We start from the raw sequence: 12,530 nt of genomic DNA on the forward strand, positions 1-12,530 counted from the left end.
TTGCACAACCATTAACCAGGCTATGCACTTTCTTTATGAATGTTACAGTAAACTTATGTTTTATTTTAGTGACTTTATATATTATTGTTAAATGTATGGCATCAAAAAACCACCACCAACAAAAACAATCTGACCTGTCAGTTCTTTTTTATCAGCTGACATGTAATCATGATTTAGTTATTTAAAAAGATAATCAGCTGCTCATCAGTAAATGGGGAATTTCCCTTGCTGATAACTGACTGATAGCTCTGACTAGCCTCTCGTTAGCTCCAGCCACACACCATCATTACAGTCATGCTGACCTCAGGTGGATATGTTGGAGTACTGCAATTTAGATCTACCTTCCCCCACTCCCCACCCAACATAAAGTTTTGACTGTATTGTCAAATAGACATATCAATATGTTTTCACATATATATGGATTCATATGTATGTACAGACACACAAACATATACATTATTATCAGCTGGGAGGGAACAATTTCACAAAAAGTATAGAGAGCTTCTTTATGCATGGTGTAGACTTTAGTATCACCATTTTTCCGCAAGACAAACAGAGCAGCCATCACAAAAAAAGGAATTTGACTGTTAAAGTCACACGAGGCTTGTTTGTTCATGATTTGTACACAGAGCCTTTTTAGTCGTTTAAAGAGAAATTGTGTCTTTCACGAGCAGTTTTTCCATGTAGGGAACGTACAGAATTCCAAAGCAACTTCTTTAAAAGGCAAAGAATTTAAATAATATGTTATTGAGACTTCATAAAAAATAGCCAGGCATCATGGTCGTGGACTGCCAGGCATCCAGAAATGTTTGTGGGATTATTCTTTTCCCTGTGTCCTATAAGTGGCTCAAGAGAAGGGATGTTTTCTCAGGACCTTTACCAGAGGGCGGGGCTTGGGTTGGATAAGAGGGTTGGCTGCTTTGCCTGCAGAACGACAAGAAAGAAAAAAAATGGAGAAGAGGGAGGGCAGAGTCAGTGTTCGGGGAAGGCCTTTTTCAGCCCTTCTTCTCTTTCACTTTATAGGTCCTCCATACACCCACCCACACACTGACACACACACATAGATAGCAGAACCTACTAGACAAAGTCAGGAAGTGACATCACCTACAGGAAGAGAAGGCAAATATATTTTTTTCTCTTTTAGTGTGTTGTCTGTTTTCCTGAGGGAAGTTGGAGCCCCTTAAGACCGTTAGCAACTAGCAGAGAGAAAATTCAGAGGACCTAGAGGGGGCAGAGTCACTGAAGCAGGCTTTCACAGGGAGTTTAGAATCAAAGGATCCAGACACTCGAATCCTCCCTGAACTTCCCACAACTCTCCACCACATTCCAAACACTCTGCTGCAGGATTTCGGCCAGGTACAGTGCACGGAGATTTTCCATTCTGTAATGTCTTGTTTTGCTTTCCCACTGACAATTTGTTTCTCGTTGTTGCTGCACCACGAAATGAAAGAGTTTCAAGAAACTGCAGCGTCTGATGGAAAACTGGTAGAAAAAGAAGAAAACAAAGCATGCATGCCACATTACATGCTCTAACATGCTTCAGTGTGACTGCTCAGGCAAGTAGGGACAGAAATTGGTCAACAGTCACTTCCTCCTTCATACTGTCACTTTTTCTATAAATCATAACTGTTTTCGTATCCCAAAGATGTCTGAGCTGAATCTTTAACTGAACCAGTGTCTCTCAGAGTTTAGGAGTGAATGAAGCTCTGTCTAACTCTCGTTTGTTATGGACATGACCACGTATTCAAGTTCCCCCAGTGGTGAGTTTTGAACTGAGATCAGGCAAACTGAAAGCTAGTGGAAAGAGCCAATGGATATGATCACATCTGTTTTTATTTTAGCCATTGCCTTTTCCTCAGATTAAGACAGGAGGGACCCCAGTCCTCCAAAAGCTTCACAAACATGTGAGAGGCCTGTGGGTTGTGATTTTGTCAATAGAAAGATAACAACACCCATATCAATATCACGTGTTGGGAGTACAGACTGGCATGAAGTGACAGCAACATCTGCTAATTCAAGTCACCAGAGCCTCATTTACAACCCTGGGAAATTCTGAATGCGGCAGTTAACCCTCTCCAGGCAGACGTTGCAGATTTGCAACAGTTAAGAACTAACAACATGATTACCCCACATACATATTTTATGAGGTTTTTTTTACTCAGAAGTAGCACTGCAGGACTTGGTTGTGCATTAGCAACAAAAAACTTAATTTGGGCCTGAGAGGGTTAACAATGGGACTCAGGACTCAATGCAGCTGCAGTATCATGTGTTGCAATCACAGCTGCTTTAATCTAGGTGTCAGATCTCTCGACATTCTTCTCACATCCTTCAAACGGTGAATAGAAATGTACAATTCAATTCGGTTTTGCCACGCTAACACGTTTAAAAAACATATTTGAGGCTATAAAATGTAACCGTCCATCTTCTTGTTTTAAAATAAATCCTCCAAGTTAATATTTGTGTCCTTGGGCAAGACACTTCACCCGTTGCCTGCTGGTGGTGGTCAGAGGGCCCGGTGACGCCAAGCGTCCGGCAGCCTCGCCTCTGTCAGTGCGCCCCAGGGCGGCTGTGGCTACAATGTAGCTTCATCACCAGTGTGTGAATGTGTGTGTGAATGGGTGGATGACTGGATGTGTAAAGCGCTTTGGGGTCCTTAGGGACTGAGTAAAGCGCTATACAAATACAGGCCATTTAGCATTTACCATATTATATCAAATAAAATGCGCAATCATTACTGCTTCATTACCGTGACATTCAAAACCTGTGAGGTCATGCTCCCAAAAATCAAATCACCAGACAGATGGACAATAGTTTTGCACAACAAATATCCATAAACTCTTAATTTAATTTCATATCCACTTTCTCAAGGAAGAATGGGCAGTTTTCTATCCATATTTATCCATATCTATCCCCCCAATTAAAGTCATAGTTCTGCCTTTAAGAGCATTAAAACTATTTCACTCAGGACATTTTCTCTCACAGTCCTCTTGAGGACAGTTTAATCTTTCCACAGCATACCATTCATTTTCCCAGTTATGCCCAACTCAACTGGCCTGACTTTTGGTACAGCAGACTGAAAATGTTGCTATTTTTACTGGTAGCTGCAACTGAAAACTTTGCTTTAAGGCCATTGGGGTCACAAAGAGCAGCTGTGACTATAGAAAAAAAACCTTTTAGCTGGTCTTCTTTAGGAAAATGTAGTTTTTTGTTTTTTTTTACTTTATGGTAGCTATAACAATTGTTGTAATTAAATATTGCATGAATTGTTTTATCTTTTATGTTTTATTCACCCCCAAAACATGCCTGTTATTGTCTTCACAGTGTCATCGTGCCAAATGAAAACAAGAGCTCCTTGCAGTCTTTACACGACAGACGCTAACCACCTGTGATCTCCACCTGTGACCATTCCAAGAGCTGAAATCCGACTGGTTCCCCTCTCCCAGGAAGGCTACACGTTCTCATACTCCAACCTAATTATTTTTCACCGTTGCGCACTCTCCCCTTATCTCAGGGGAAATAACTGAGTCAATGGCATTGTGTCTTGGTCAAGTGTTCAGCAAAGACAAAACATTTAGGCCAAAGAAGCGCTTTGAGCCCGGTACGCAGCGCTTTGAACTGTACAAGAAGGCCCAGGCTTCGCTCAAATCTGGCTTGGACCTGAGGAAAGTAGTTCAGCTCCCAGAAGGCGAGAACCTCCATGACTGGATTGCTGTTCACGTGGTGGATTTCTTTAACAGAATTAACCTAATCTATGGCACAGTGAGCGAGTACTGCAGCGAGCGCACGTGCCCTATCATGTCTGGGGGACTGAGATATGAGTACAGATGGCAGGACGGTAAAGACTACAAGAGACCCACCAAGCTGCCTGCTCTCAAGTACATGAATCTGCTGATGGATTGGATAGAGTCACTGATCAATAATGAGGAAATCTTCCCCACAAGAGTAGGTGTGTGTGAGGAGTTTACAAATGAAACCTGCTGCTCTTGAGTGCGTCAGCTAATACATGACTGAGTGCCGGCTGCAGAGATTTTATACTAAAGTGTCAGCATGGCGTGCAGAGGTGGTCTCCTTCATTAAGCTCACGAATGCAATGATTGAGTTCAAGGAGAGGTTAATTAGACAATAAAATGTTGACATTTAGAGGGGTTTGTTGACAAGGTGATCGTAGAGTTAAATTAGAGGTGAGAGCTTCATGCGTCACAGCAGCGTGAGCTCAGAGCCTCTCTGTGGCGCAGTGGTTAGCACTGACATTCTGGGACTTCTCTTTTCTTATATCAAGCCTAGACATGCAAGTCAGGTATGATGAAAACATTTCCCACGAGTGTGAATGGGTTTTGGTTGTGTGTTAGTGCTTGACAACTCCTTCAGGGTGTTTCTGTCCCTCCCTTTGCTCAGTTATCACAATCCCCCATGGACCTGAGGGAGAATAAGACAGCAATGCTGTCTTCGCTGCACCTTTGCTTAGAAATTAAATGCGAATAATTCGATTGTTCTTCACACGGCCTGTTCAGCTCTTCAGCACAAAACACAGATATTTTTTCTTAAGTGTTTTGGGATTGAAACACAAACTACTCAATAGATTATTTAGGAAATTCGGTAGATTAATAGCCCTCTTATAGATAAGCATGATTAATGATGCTTTTTAAATCTGCATACATGGTAAATCCATTTACAATTGAGTCCTACAGTTTAATTTATCAAATCTATTATTTTATTAAACCAGCTTCTGAATAGAAGTCCTTTTATATCTTATTGTTTTCCTTCTTCATCCTAGGAGTACCTTTCCCCAAGAACTTCCAGCAGGTGTGCAAGAAGATCCTGAGCCGTCTCTTCCGGGTGTTTGTGCACGTTTACATCCATCACTTTGACAGCATCTGCAGTATGGGTGCAGAGGCCCACATCAATACCTGCTACAAACACTATTATTATTTCATCTCAGAGTTCAACCTCATTGATCACTCTGAGCTGGAGCCTCTGGTGAGACATCAGATGTGTGAGTGTGAAGTGAGGATGCATGTGAAAAAGGATCAGATGGAGGTTTTGTAACGGAGGAACTGTCAGTCTAGCAGAGAATATCTACCATCCTGCCAGCTTTTTCCCAGCTGCGTGAATGTTTGATGTGCTTATTGTTCATCTTTGAGTAGGTGTGTTTTCCAGTTTAGCGTACATACAGTGGCTTGCAAATTGAAATTTTCCACATTTTCCACATTTTGTCACATTACAGCCACAAACATGAATCAATTTGATTGGAATTCCACGTGAAAGACCAACACAAAGTGGTGTACACGTGAGAAGTGGAACGAAAATCATACATGATTCCAAACATTTTTTACAAATAAATAACAGCAAAGTGGGGTGTGCGTAATTATTCAGCCCCCTGAGTCAATACTTTGTAGAACCAGCTTTTGCTGCAGTTACAGCTGCCAGTCTTAGGTGGGGCAATAAAACCTCGTTTTATTGCCCCACCTCTTGTGCCCCAGGAAATTATGTTTGTTTTTAGTCTTCAAGGAGCAACTGCTTTCTTTCTCAGAATCAGTGTTCTTCGCTATGACGATGTAAATATTCATTTTCTCAAACAGTATATTAGACTCTATCTATTAACATCTCCTCTTTTTCTTTTCCTGCAGAAAGAGATGACAGAGAAGATATGCAATTAGACAAAGCCACATGGACAAAGGAGTTTACATTATGACGTTATCTGAGCCCCTTGAGAAAACTTCCGCATCAAAACACTCCAGACAGAGAACTGCTTTGTGTACACTTGTATGTGTGGTTTCCAAGCATATGACATGGCCCATAAACTCAGTAGACTTCTGCAGATGGTGGCAAAGTTCCTTTACAGAACTTTTCACTTCACATTCATTATGGTGCTGTGAGTTTCCTCATTATTCTGTATTGTTTTATACACTGCATCTGTACTCTGTCTTTCCTCTTGTGCATGTATATGTTTTGCTTTGTGTAAGTTTTGATGCATTGTTTGTTTTCTCGTTGACCAGAGTTTGTATTTTGTACGATGTGTTTTCACTGTTTAAAATCTGATTTAAGGGCATAAAAGTTCTTTCCATCAGCCAATCGCGTCTGCTTTCATTTTCGCAGCCGGTTAGAAAAAGAAAAACACAACAACAACAACAGATATAGCAAACTTATTATCACTGCTCACTTGCCAAACCTGTTACATGGATAAATAAAGGCCATCATCATTCACCAAAAATCCCCACTACGTGGACTGAGGCGTGGTGACGAACCCTGCCAAGTGACGTTGCATCAGTGCGGTCACGCTACCAATGGGAGAGGAGTTAATCCGGAAAGGGGCGGGGCAAACGTCTGCTCTCGCGTTTTCCCGCCCGGTACGTCATCAGCTGTTTGGACTGATTGATAACAGAAAGCAATGGGAGCTTACATCAGCTGTCACAGGCTTTGACTGCAGGGATTTGGCTGGCGTGGAGTCCACGTTTGAAGGGTTTGTTGCATTTGTGGTTTTATTTTAACGTTGCTTAAACAGTCTCTGAATACAGTTAGCAACTGGTCATGTAAATCGGTTTAGCAAGCTATCTGAGTTCTTTCTTGCTAGCTGGGGCTAACAGCAGCCACCGTTAGCTCTGGCTTTTGTAATGCCGTAATGATCTTTTATACAGAATTCCCTCCTGGTAACTAGGACAACGTTGCTAATGTTAAGTAATTATCTAAGTGGGCGTTGTTGGCTGTCCGTACACATAGTTGTTAACTTCAGTATCGATACAAACTGCTGGTATAACTCCATTAGCTAACAGCTAATTATCAGTTTTATGTTTTTCTAACCAAAACATAGCATTTAACTAGTGTAAACTAACTAATCCAATAAACTTTGCTGTAAGTGAATATTCTGCGGTCATGTAGATGAACAGTAACCGCAAACTCAGAGCGATACACAATGTAATACCAAAGAATGAAAGAGGAAACTGGAACACATAAGCTAACGCTGGGCGGTGTCTTCTCCATTGCTCTAGCCTCATCACTGCATTGTATTTAGTTGTTACGTATGTTTAAGTGACTAACTATATTTGTATGTGGCAGTTGGCAGATATGGTGAGGCACGGCGTGATGACGGAGTTGCAGCCCTTCCAGCCCTCCCTCCAGGTAGCTCTGATCTACTCTATGATTAGTGGTGATTTCAAAAGCTGACTTCCTGAAACATGTCTGATAAGATAAAAGGACCAGAAAATGGTGCACAGTAGTTTCATCAAAGCACTGTGCCCCGTTGTTTGAATGTTTCTGGTAACGTCCAGATAAGGCCTGTCACGGAGTTTCCAGTATTATCATATTGGCCACTGTTTTGGCAGATTGCCATAGGTGGTTGTAATGATAAAAGTAGTGGTGATGCATCCCTATAACTGCAGTTAGTCATTTTACAGTTGCAAGCCTATGATATGGATAGAACATTTTATTATGTTATGGATTAGTGTTTATTTTTAGTATTTATTACCAAGGCCAAATTAAAAATTTCCTTTTTTGCTTTTTTCATTTGCTTTTTCTCTACTGTACCAACATTGATCACTGGCTGATTTTGCACTATTCCCTCCCCCTGTCCCCCCCCCCCCCCCCCCCCCCCCCCCCCATGGCCTCCTTCTCTGTAACAGGGTAACTCCCTTGCTTTGGGCCAAGTAGGGCAAAACTGTGGGAGCATTCAGGAGAACAGAAATACCTCAGAGGAAAGACAGAATCTTTCCCAAGACCCAGCAGGTACAACTGCTTTACTTTTCATAGCATTTCTATAGCTTTGTAAACTTTACAAAGCGAGAGCGCCGTGCAAAAAAATTGCAATGTTTTAATTTGTGTGTATGGATTCATTTCTGCCTCCACAGAGTGTGAAAAAAGCCAGCCAGTGAACATCCCAGATACAGGTAAACGAAAGAAGAAGAAAAGAACTAGAGCGACAGACAGCTCCACTGGCACTTTTGATGGTAAGTAGGCTAAAACTGTAACACATGCAGCACGTGTGAAAGCAGGAAAATTGACTAACAGTTCATATTTTCTTCAGATCTCTACAAATTGACTCATGAGGTGCTCGGCCAGGGAGCATATGCTAAAGTTCAAGGATGTATCAGCCTGCAGAATGGACATGAGTATGCCGTGAAGGTAAGTAGGGACAGTTTCGCCAAATTTAAATGTCATTTGAACAGGTTGGGTTGCTCTTTAATGGCAACATTTTCTTTCAAGCTGCACTACATTTTTTTTAAACTCAATCAAAATGTCCATTGAATCACAATTTCTGCTGCTCACCTTCATAGATCATAGAAAAGAGTGCAGGACACAGCCGCAGCAGAGTCTTTCGAGAAGTGGAGACTCTTTATCAGTGTCAAGGAAATAAGTGAGTTGATTTTTGTCTGATTAATATTTAAAAAAAAAAAAATGAGAGAGAAAAGAAAACATATCCAGAATAAAAACAATTCTGATCACCTAAACATATCGTTGTCCAGGAATATTTTGGAATTGATTGAATTCTTTGAGGACAACAACTGCTTTTATTTGGTATTTGAAAAGCTGCGTGGTGGTAAGTGTGAATAATTAACACAACAGTTATGTAATGCAAACAGAGCTGTTGCCAGATGGCTCATTATGAGCGCACAAATATACCCGTGAGTGATCCTCTTCTCTTTCTGCAGGTTCTATTCTTACACATATCCAAAACCGAAAGCACTTTGATGAACTGGAGGCTAGTAAGGTAGTGAAAGACATCGCCCAAGCTCTCGACTTTTTACACACAAAAGGTAGGTCAAAATTCAAGCAGGTGTTCTGCTGAAATCCAAAGGAAATAGAGGTTTTGTTTTCTTTTTTGAGTGTAAAGGTGACAGTGTTTTTGTTTGCAGGCATTGCCCATAGAGACCTTAAGCTAGAAAACATACTCTGTGAATACACTGATCAGGTAATTGGCTTTTAATGAGTTGAGAAAGGCATTAATTATCCCTTAAGGTTTATAATTTAACAACATAATCATATATTTACTCTCTTTCTACTCAGGTGTCACCAGTAAAGATTTGTGACTTTGATCTAGGAAGTGGAGTAAAGCTCAGCAGTGCCTGTACACCCATAACTACCCCAGAGCTCACAACACCAGTAAGTGTCTAATTCTAAATTGTTGGCCAAGTATAGACACATAATATTGTCCAATTAACTAATAAGGGATTACACTGACTTGCCTCTTCTTTGCCCTCTCTCAGTGTGGCTCGGCAGAGTACATGGCTCCAGAAGTAGTTGAGGTGTTCACTGATGAGGCCTCCTTCTACGACAAACGCTGTGATCTGTGGAGCCTCGGGGTCATCCTCTACATCTTACTGAGTGGCAGCCCACCCTTCACAGGACACTGTGGCTCTGACTGTGGCTGGGATCGGGGAGAAAGATGCAGAACATGCCAGGTATGCCCCCCTCCAATCAGCACTGTTGTTTAGCGTGCATCCCATGGATAATTGCTCAGCTCAGCAGTGTTTGCACCACAGAGATTCACTGCGTGTCCCCGCTTATCATTCTGAAATGAAGACATTATAAATAATGTAAAACTACAGACTAGAGGTGTTAAAAGAACAAAAACAAAACTAATAGTAATTTTGTAGTTTGTCTCCTTTAGCTGACATTACAGCTTGTTCATCTTAATGTTGGCCTCTTTGATTATCATGTCCATGGTAGACAGTTCAAATAAAATAACTAAACTTTTCTTTTTTTGCTGTATACTGGCTTAATTAAGAAACATAATTAGTAATGTAGGTTAAGTTAGGCTTAGATGTGGGTTGAAATCTCTTTTTAAAAATAAAAAAATGAGAAAAGCAGATGCATAGGAGCACTACGGCTGATTTGGCTTTAGCTGTTGACCCATATGTCAAATGGTCTTATGTGAATTATTCAGAAAAGCCAAACACTTTCAGTACAGTTTGGGGTATTTTTTAAGTAGTAGAGTATTAGGGCTGAGAAGAAATGGGAAGAGGTTCTGTAGATTTACCAGGGAAAACCTTGTTTTAGCTTTCACTTCATCTAGATGGATGTCGTCGGTTCTTCTTCTATTATCTTGGCTTGAGCGGAGTTTTGGTTTGGTTTATTGAATTTTGTGCTGCGTGGAGGAAAAGCTCACTTCTGTAAAGAAGATGTGAGGTCTGAAGTTATAATGCACAACAGAATGACAACACCATTACAAAAACAAAACAAATAGCATGTACTTATCAGCAGGTGATGTTATTTGATCTTCTGCCCTCAGAGTCACCTGTTTGAGAGCATCCAGCAGGGCAAATATGAATTTCCAGACAAGGACTGGGCCCACATCACGGTGGGCGCCAAGGACCTCATATCAAAGCTGTTGGTTCGGGACGCCACTCTGCGCCTCAGTGCTGCTCAGGTCCTCAAGCACCCTTGGGTGCAGGGGGTGGGTATAATTACATTTGAGCACTACTTGTCTAATTTTAGACAGCTGGAATTATTGTCCTTATTTTCAAGCTGTGAGTAATTTTTTTTTTTCTTTCTTTTCTTTCTTTCTTTTTTTACAGAATGCTCCAGAGAGAGGTCTTCCAACTCCTCGTGTTCTGCAGAGGTCCGTCTTTATTTTAGCTGTTTCTGTGGTTGAAGTAGAATCAGACCTTTAGTGTTTGTGTTGTTTCATAGGAAACTAGAGTTTCTGCACATTTGTTTATGAACAATTTAAGGTTCTCTCTGCTTCAAGATGGGTTTTTTTAGATGGAAAATATTGGGATAGATGAAACAAGGATATCTAGGATACTTTATTCTAATCACATTATTAAAGTGAGAAGTGGCAGAAGTGTGCTTAGATGTCTCTCATATCTTTTTCTTTCTTGTTCTAGGAACAGCAGCACCAAAGATCTGACCCAGTTTGCAGCAGAAGCCATCGCCTTCAACCGGCAGCTATCCCAGCACGAGGAGCAGCGGGAGGACGTCGGAGCCATTGTTTGCTCCATGAGGCTTTCTCCTCCTTCTAACTCCAGGCTGGCTCGCAGACGGGCACAGTCCAGTGCTCTCCGGCACGGAGACTTTGCACCCACTTCAGATGACGCCACAGCCTGAGGGTCCTTAACCTCCTTATCATGTTATCTGAATAATTTTAGTTACCTTCTGTGTGGATGGAAAGTGTCTCTGTTGTTGAACGTCCTCTCCTTGGCCAGTAGTCTTATCAGTGAGAGTTTGAACATCAAGTGCGCAGTTAAACCTCAGCTTCTGCCTACTAATAGAAAACAGTAAAACTTCCAGGATTTGCAGGAGTTACTTTAAGCTGATGAGTATTTTTAACAAAGGTTTGATTTTCTTTCAGAACAACTTTGGCTTTAAGTATAAATGTATGTATTGTCTTCACAGGTTGGGTTAGTCATCGTTACCCAAAACACCAGAAACTGCTCTCAGTGCCAGCAGTTTTTACTAAAATACATATCATCACCAAAAACAGCATTTTAAGAATCAGGACAGCTGCACAGCAGCAGCAGCTGCTTTAATGCAATATCGTCTTATAGGTAGATTTTATTATTTTTTTACTTTTCTTGTTTTTCCAGCTGTGAATTTATTTTATTTGAAAGCTTTTTAGTGACTAAAGAAAAGGGATTTTTTTGTTGCTTTTTTAAAGCATGTTTTCTTTTTTATATGATTTTTATGTGTGAATGTATGTGATTTAAGTGATATAACAGACAACACTTAGAGGAGTCTGCGGGTTAAACTGGGCCTTTCCCTGTTTTACCTGTTGACTCTTTTGTCGAGCTGTGTCTCCATGACTACCTGAGAGTGTGGCTGGAGGTTGCAGAAACTCATGGAGTGAGACTGGATCTTAAAGTTTTTTTCCTCATGTCGATACAAGCTACCTGCAGCACTGATGTACTTTAAAATAAATATCTTATTTAGTTTGCCCAGAATGGGAGGTTCTTGTGTTTTTAAAGCTTCACCAATGAATTTGACACTTAATAATAGTATTTATCCCAATGTGCTTTTGCTATAACTTCTCATTGGAGGTCATGTTTGGTGTTGTGAGGCAGATTATTCCAAGAGGTTTTGCTTAATTTCTTATTGTCTTAGTGATCTTATATATATATTTTTTTTAAGTCTAAATTACTTGAAATGTGAAAATTGCATTTGTTTTAAGTTTTATGCAGTTCATGAGACTAAAAGCTGAATTGTGGGACTTTTCTATATAATGTTAATGTGTGCACACAAAGATTATTCACCCTATGAGCAGCAGGTATGGTCTCTGTATTTTGTAGTGTTCCTGATTCCTGGGCTGGCACGCTGGCTTAGATCAACCAGCAGTGACTGGGTTTGCCCGTCCTCAAGAGAGCTGCAGCCAAAGCAAATGGTGTGGCTTAAAAAAGTAGAAAGGGACTGAGAGAGATGGTTTGCTGCTTCAGATAAGTCACTGGGAGGGAAAGCGGTTGATAGCGAGTAGAAGCGTTTAGCGGTGGATAAGCCTTTCCTTGTTCTAGATTTGCATCACAAGCACTTGTTGATGGTATCTGTGTAATCTACCTGTTACGAGCCCTGCATGGCTGGTTTAAAGGGATTAGAGAATAGTTTGT

The 12,530-nt window shown here is 40.9% G+C and overlaps 2 protein-coding genes across 3 annotated transcripts; both read left to right on the top strand.

Moving 5' to 3' along the window:
• Nucleotides 1-1,050: 1,050 nt before the first annotated feature.
• Nucleotides 1,051-6,060, top strand: mob3c (MOB kinase activator 3C). Of its 2 annotated transcripts, XM_087835960.1 has the most exons (5): nucleotides 1,051-1,356; nucleotides 1,451-1,556; nucleotides 3,322-3,946; nucleotides 4,775-4,977; nucleotides 5,628-6,060. In XM_087835960.1, exons 3-5 carry the CDS (start codon nucleotides 3,529-3,531, stop codon nucleotides 5,655-5,657), a joined length of 651 nt encoding a protein of 216 aa, XP_087692086.1. In that variant the 5' UTR covers nucleotides 1,051-1,356; nucleotides 1,451-1,556; nucleotides 3,322-3,528; the 3' UTR covers nucleotides 5,658-6,060. The 2 variants fall into 2 exon arrangements, with proteins under 2 accessions (XP_087692086.1, XP_006809538.2); XM_006809475.3 differs by lacking the exon at nucleotides 1,451-1,556.
• Nucleotides 6,061-6,334: 274 nt separating this feature from the next.
• Nucleotides 6,335-11,873, top strand: mknk1 (MAPK interacting serine/threonine kinase 1). The gene is made up of 14 exons (XM_006809474.3): nucleotides 6,335-6,460; nucleotides 7,054-7,116; nucleotides 7,617-7,719; nucleotides 7,842-7,940; nucleotides 8,018-8,115; nucleotides 8,268-8,347; nucleotides 8,457-8,530; nucleotides 8,643-8,747; nucleotides 8,847-8,902; nucleotides 8,998-9,093; nucleotides 9,198-9,392; nucleotides 10,223-10,387; nucleotides 10,509-10,552; nucleotides 10,821-11,873. The coding sequence occupies exons 2-14, from the start codon at nucleotides 7,063-7,065 to the stop codon at nucleotides 11,038-11,040; spliced, it is 1,389 nt and encodes a 462-aa protein (XP_006809537.2). The 5' UTR covers nucleotides 6,335-6,460; nucleotides 7,054-7,062; the 3' UTR covers nucleotides 11,041-11,873.
• The last annotated feature ends 657 nt before the right edge of the window (nucleotides 11,874-12,530 follow it).

Source organism: Neolamprologus brichardi, chromosome 23, assembly GCF_056152115.1.
Source record: "Neolamprologus brichardi isolate AB-2024 chromosome 23, ASM5615211v1, whole genome shotgun sequence".
In the NCBI taxonomy this organism is placed as follows: Eukaryota; Metazoa; Chordata; class Actinopteri; order Cichliformes; family Cichlidae; genus Neolamprologus; species Neolamprologus brichardi.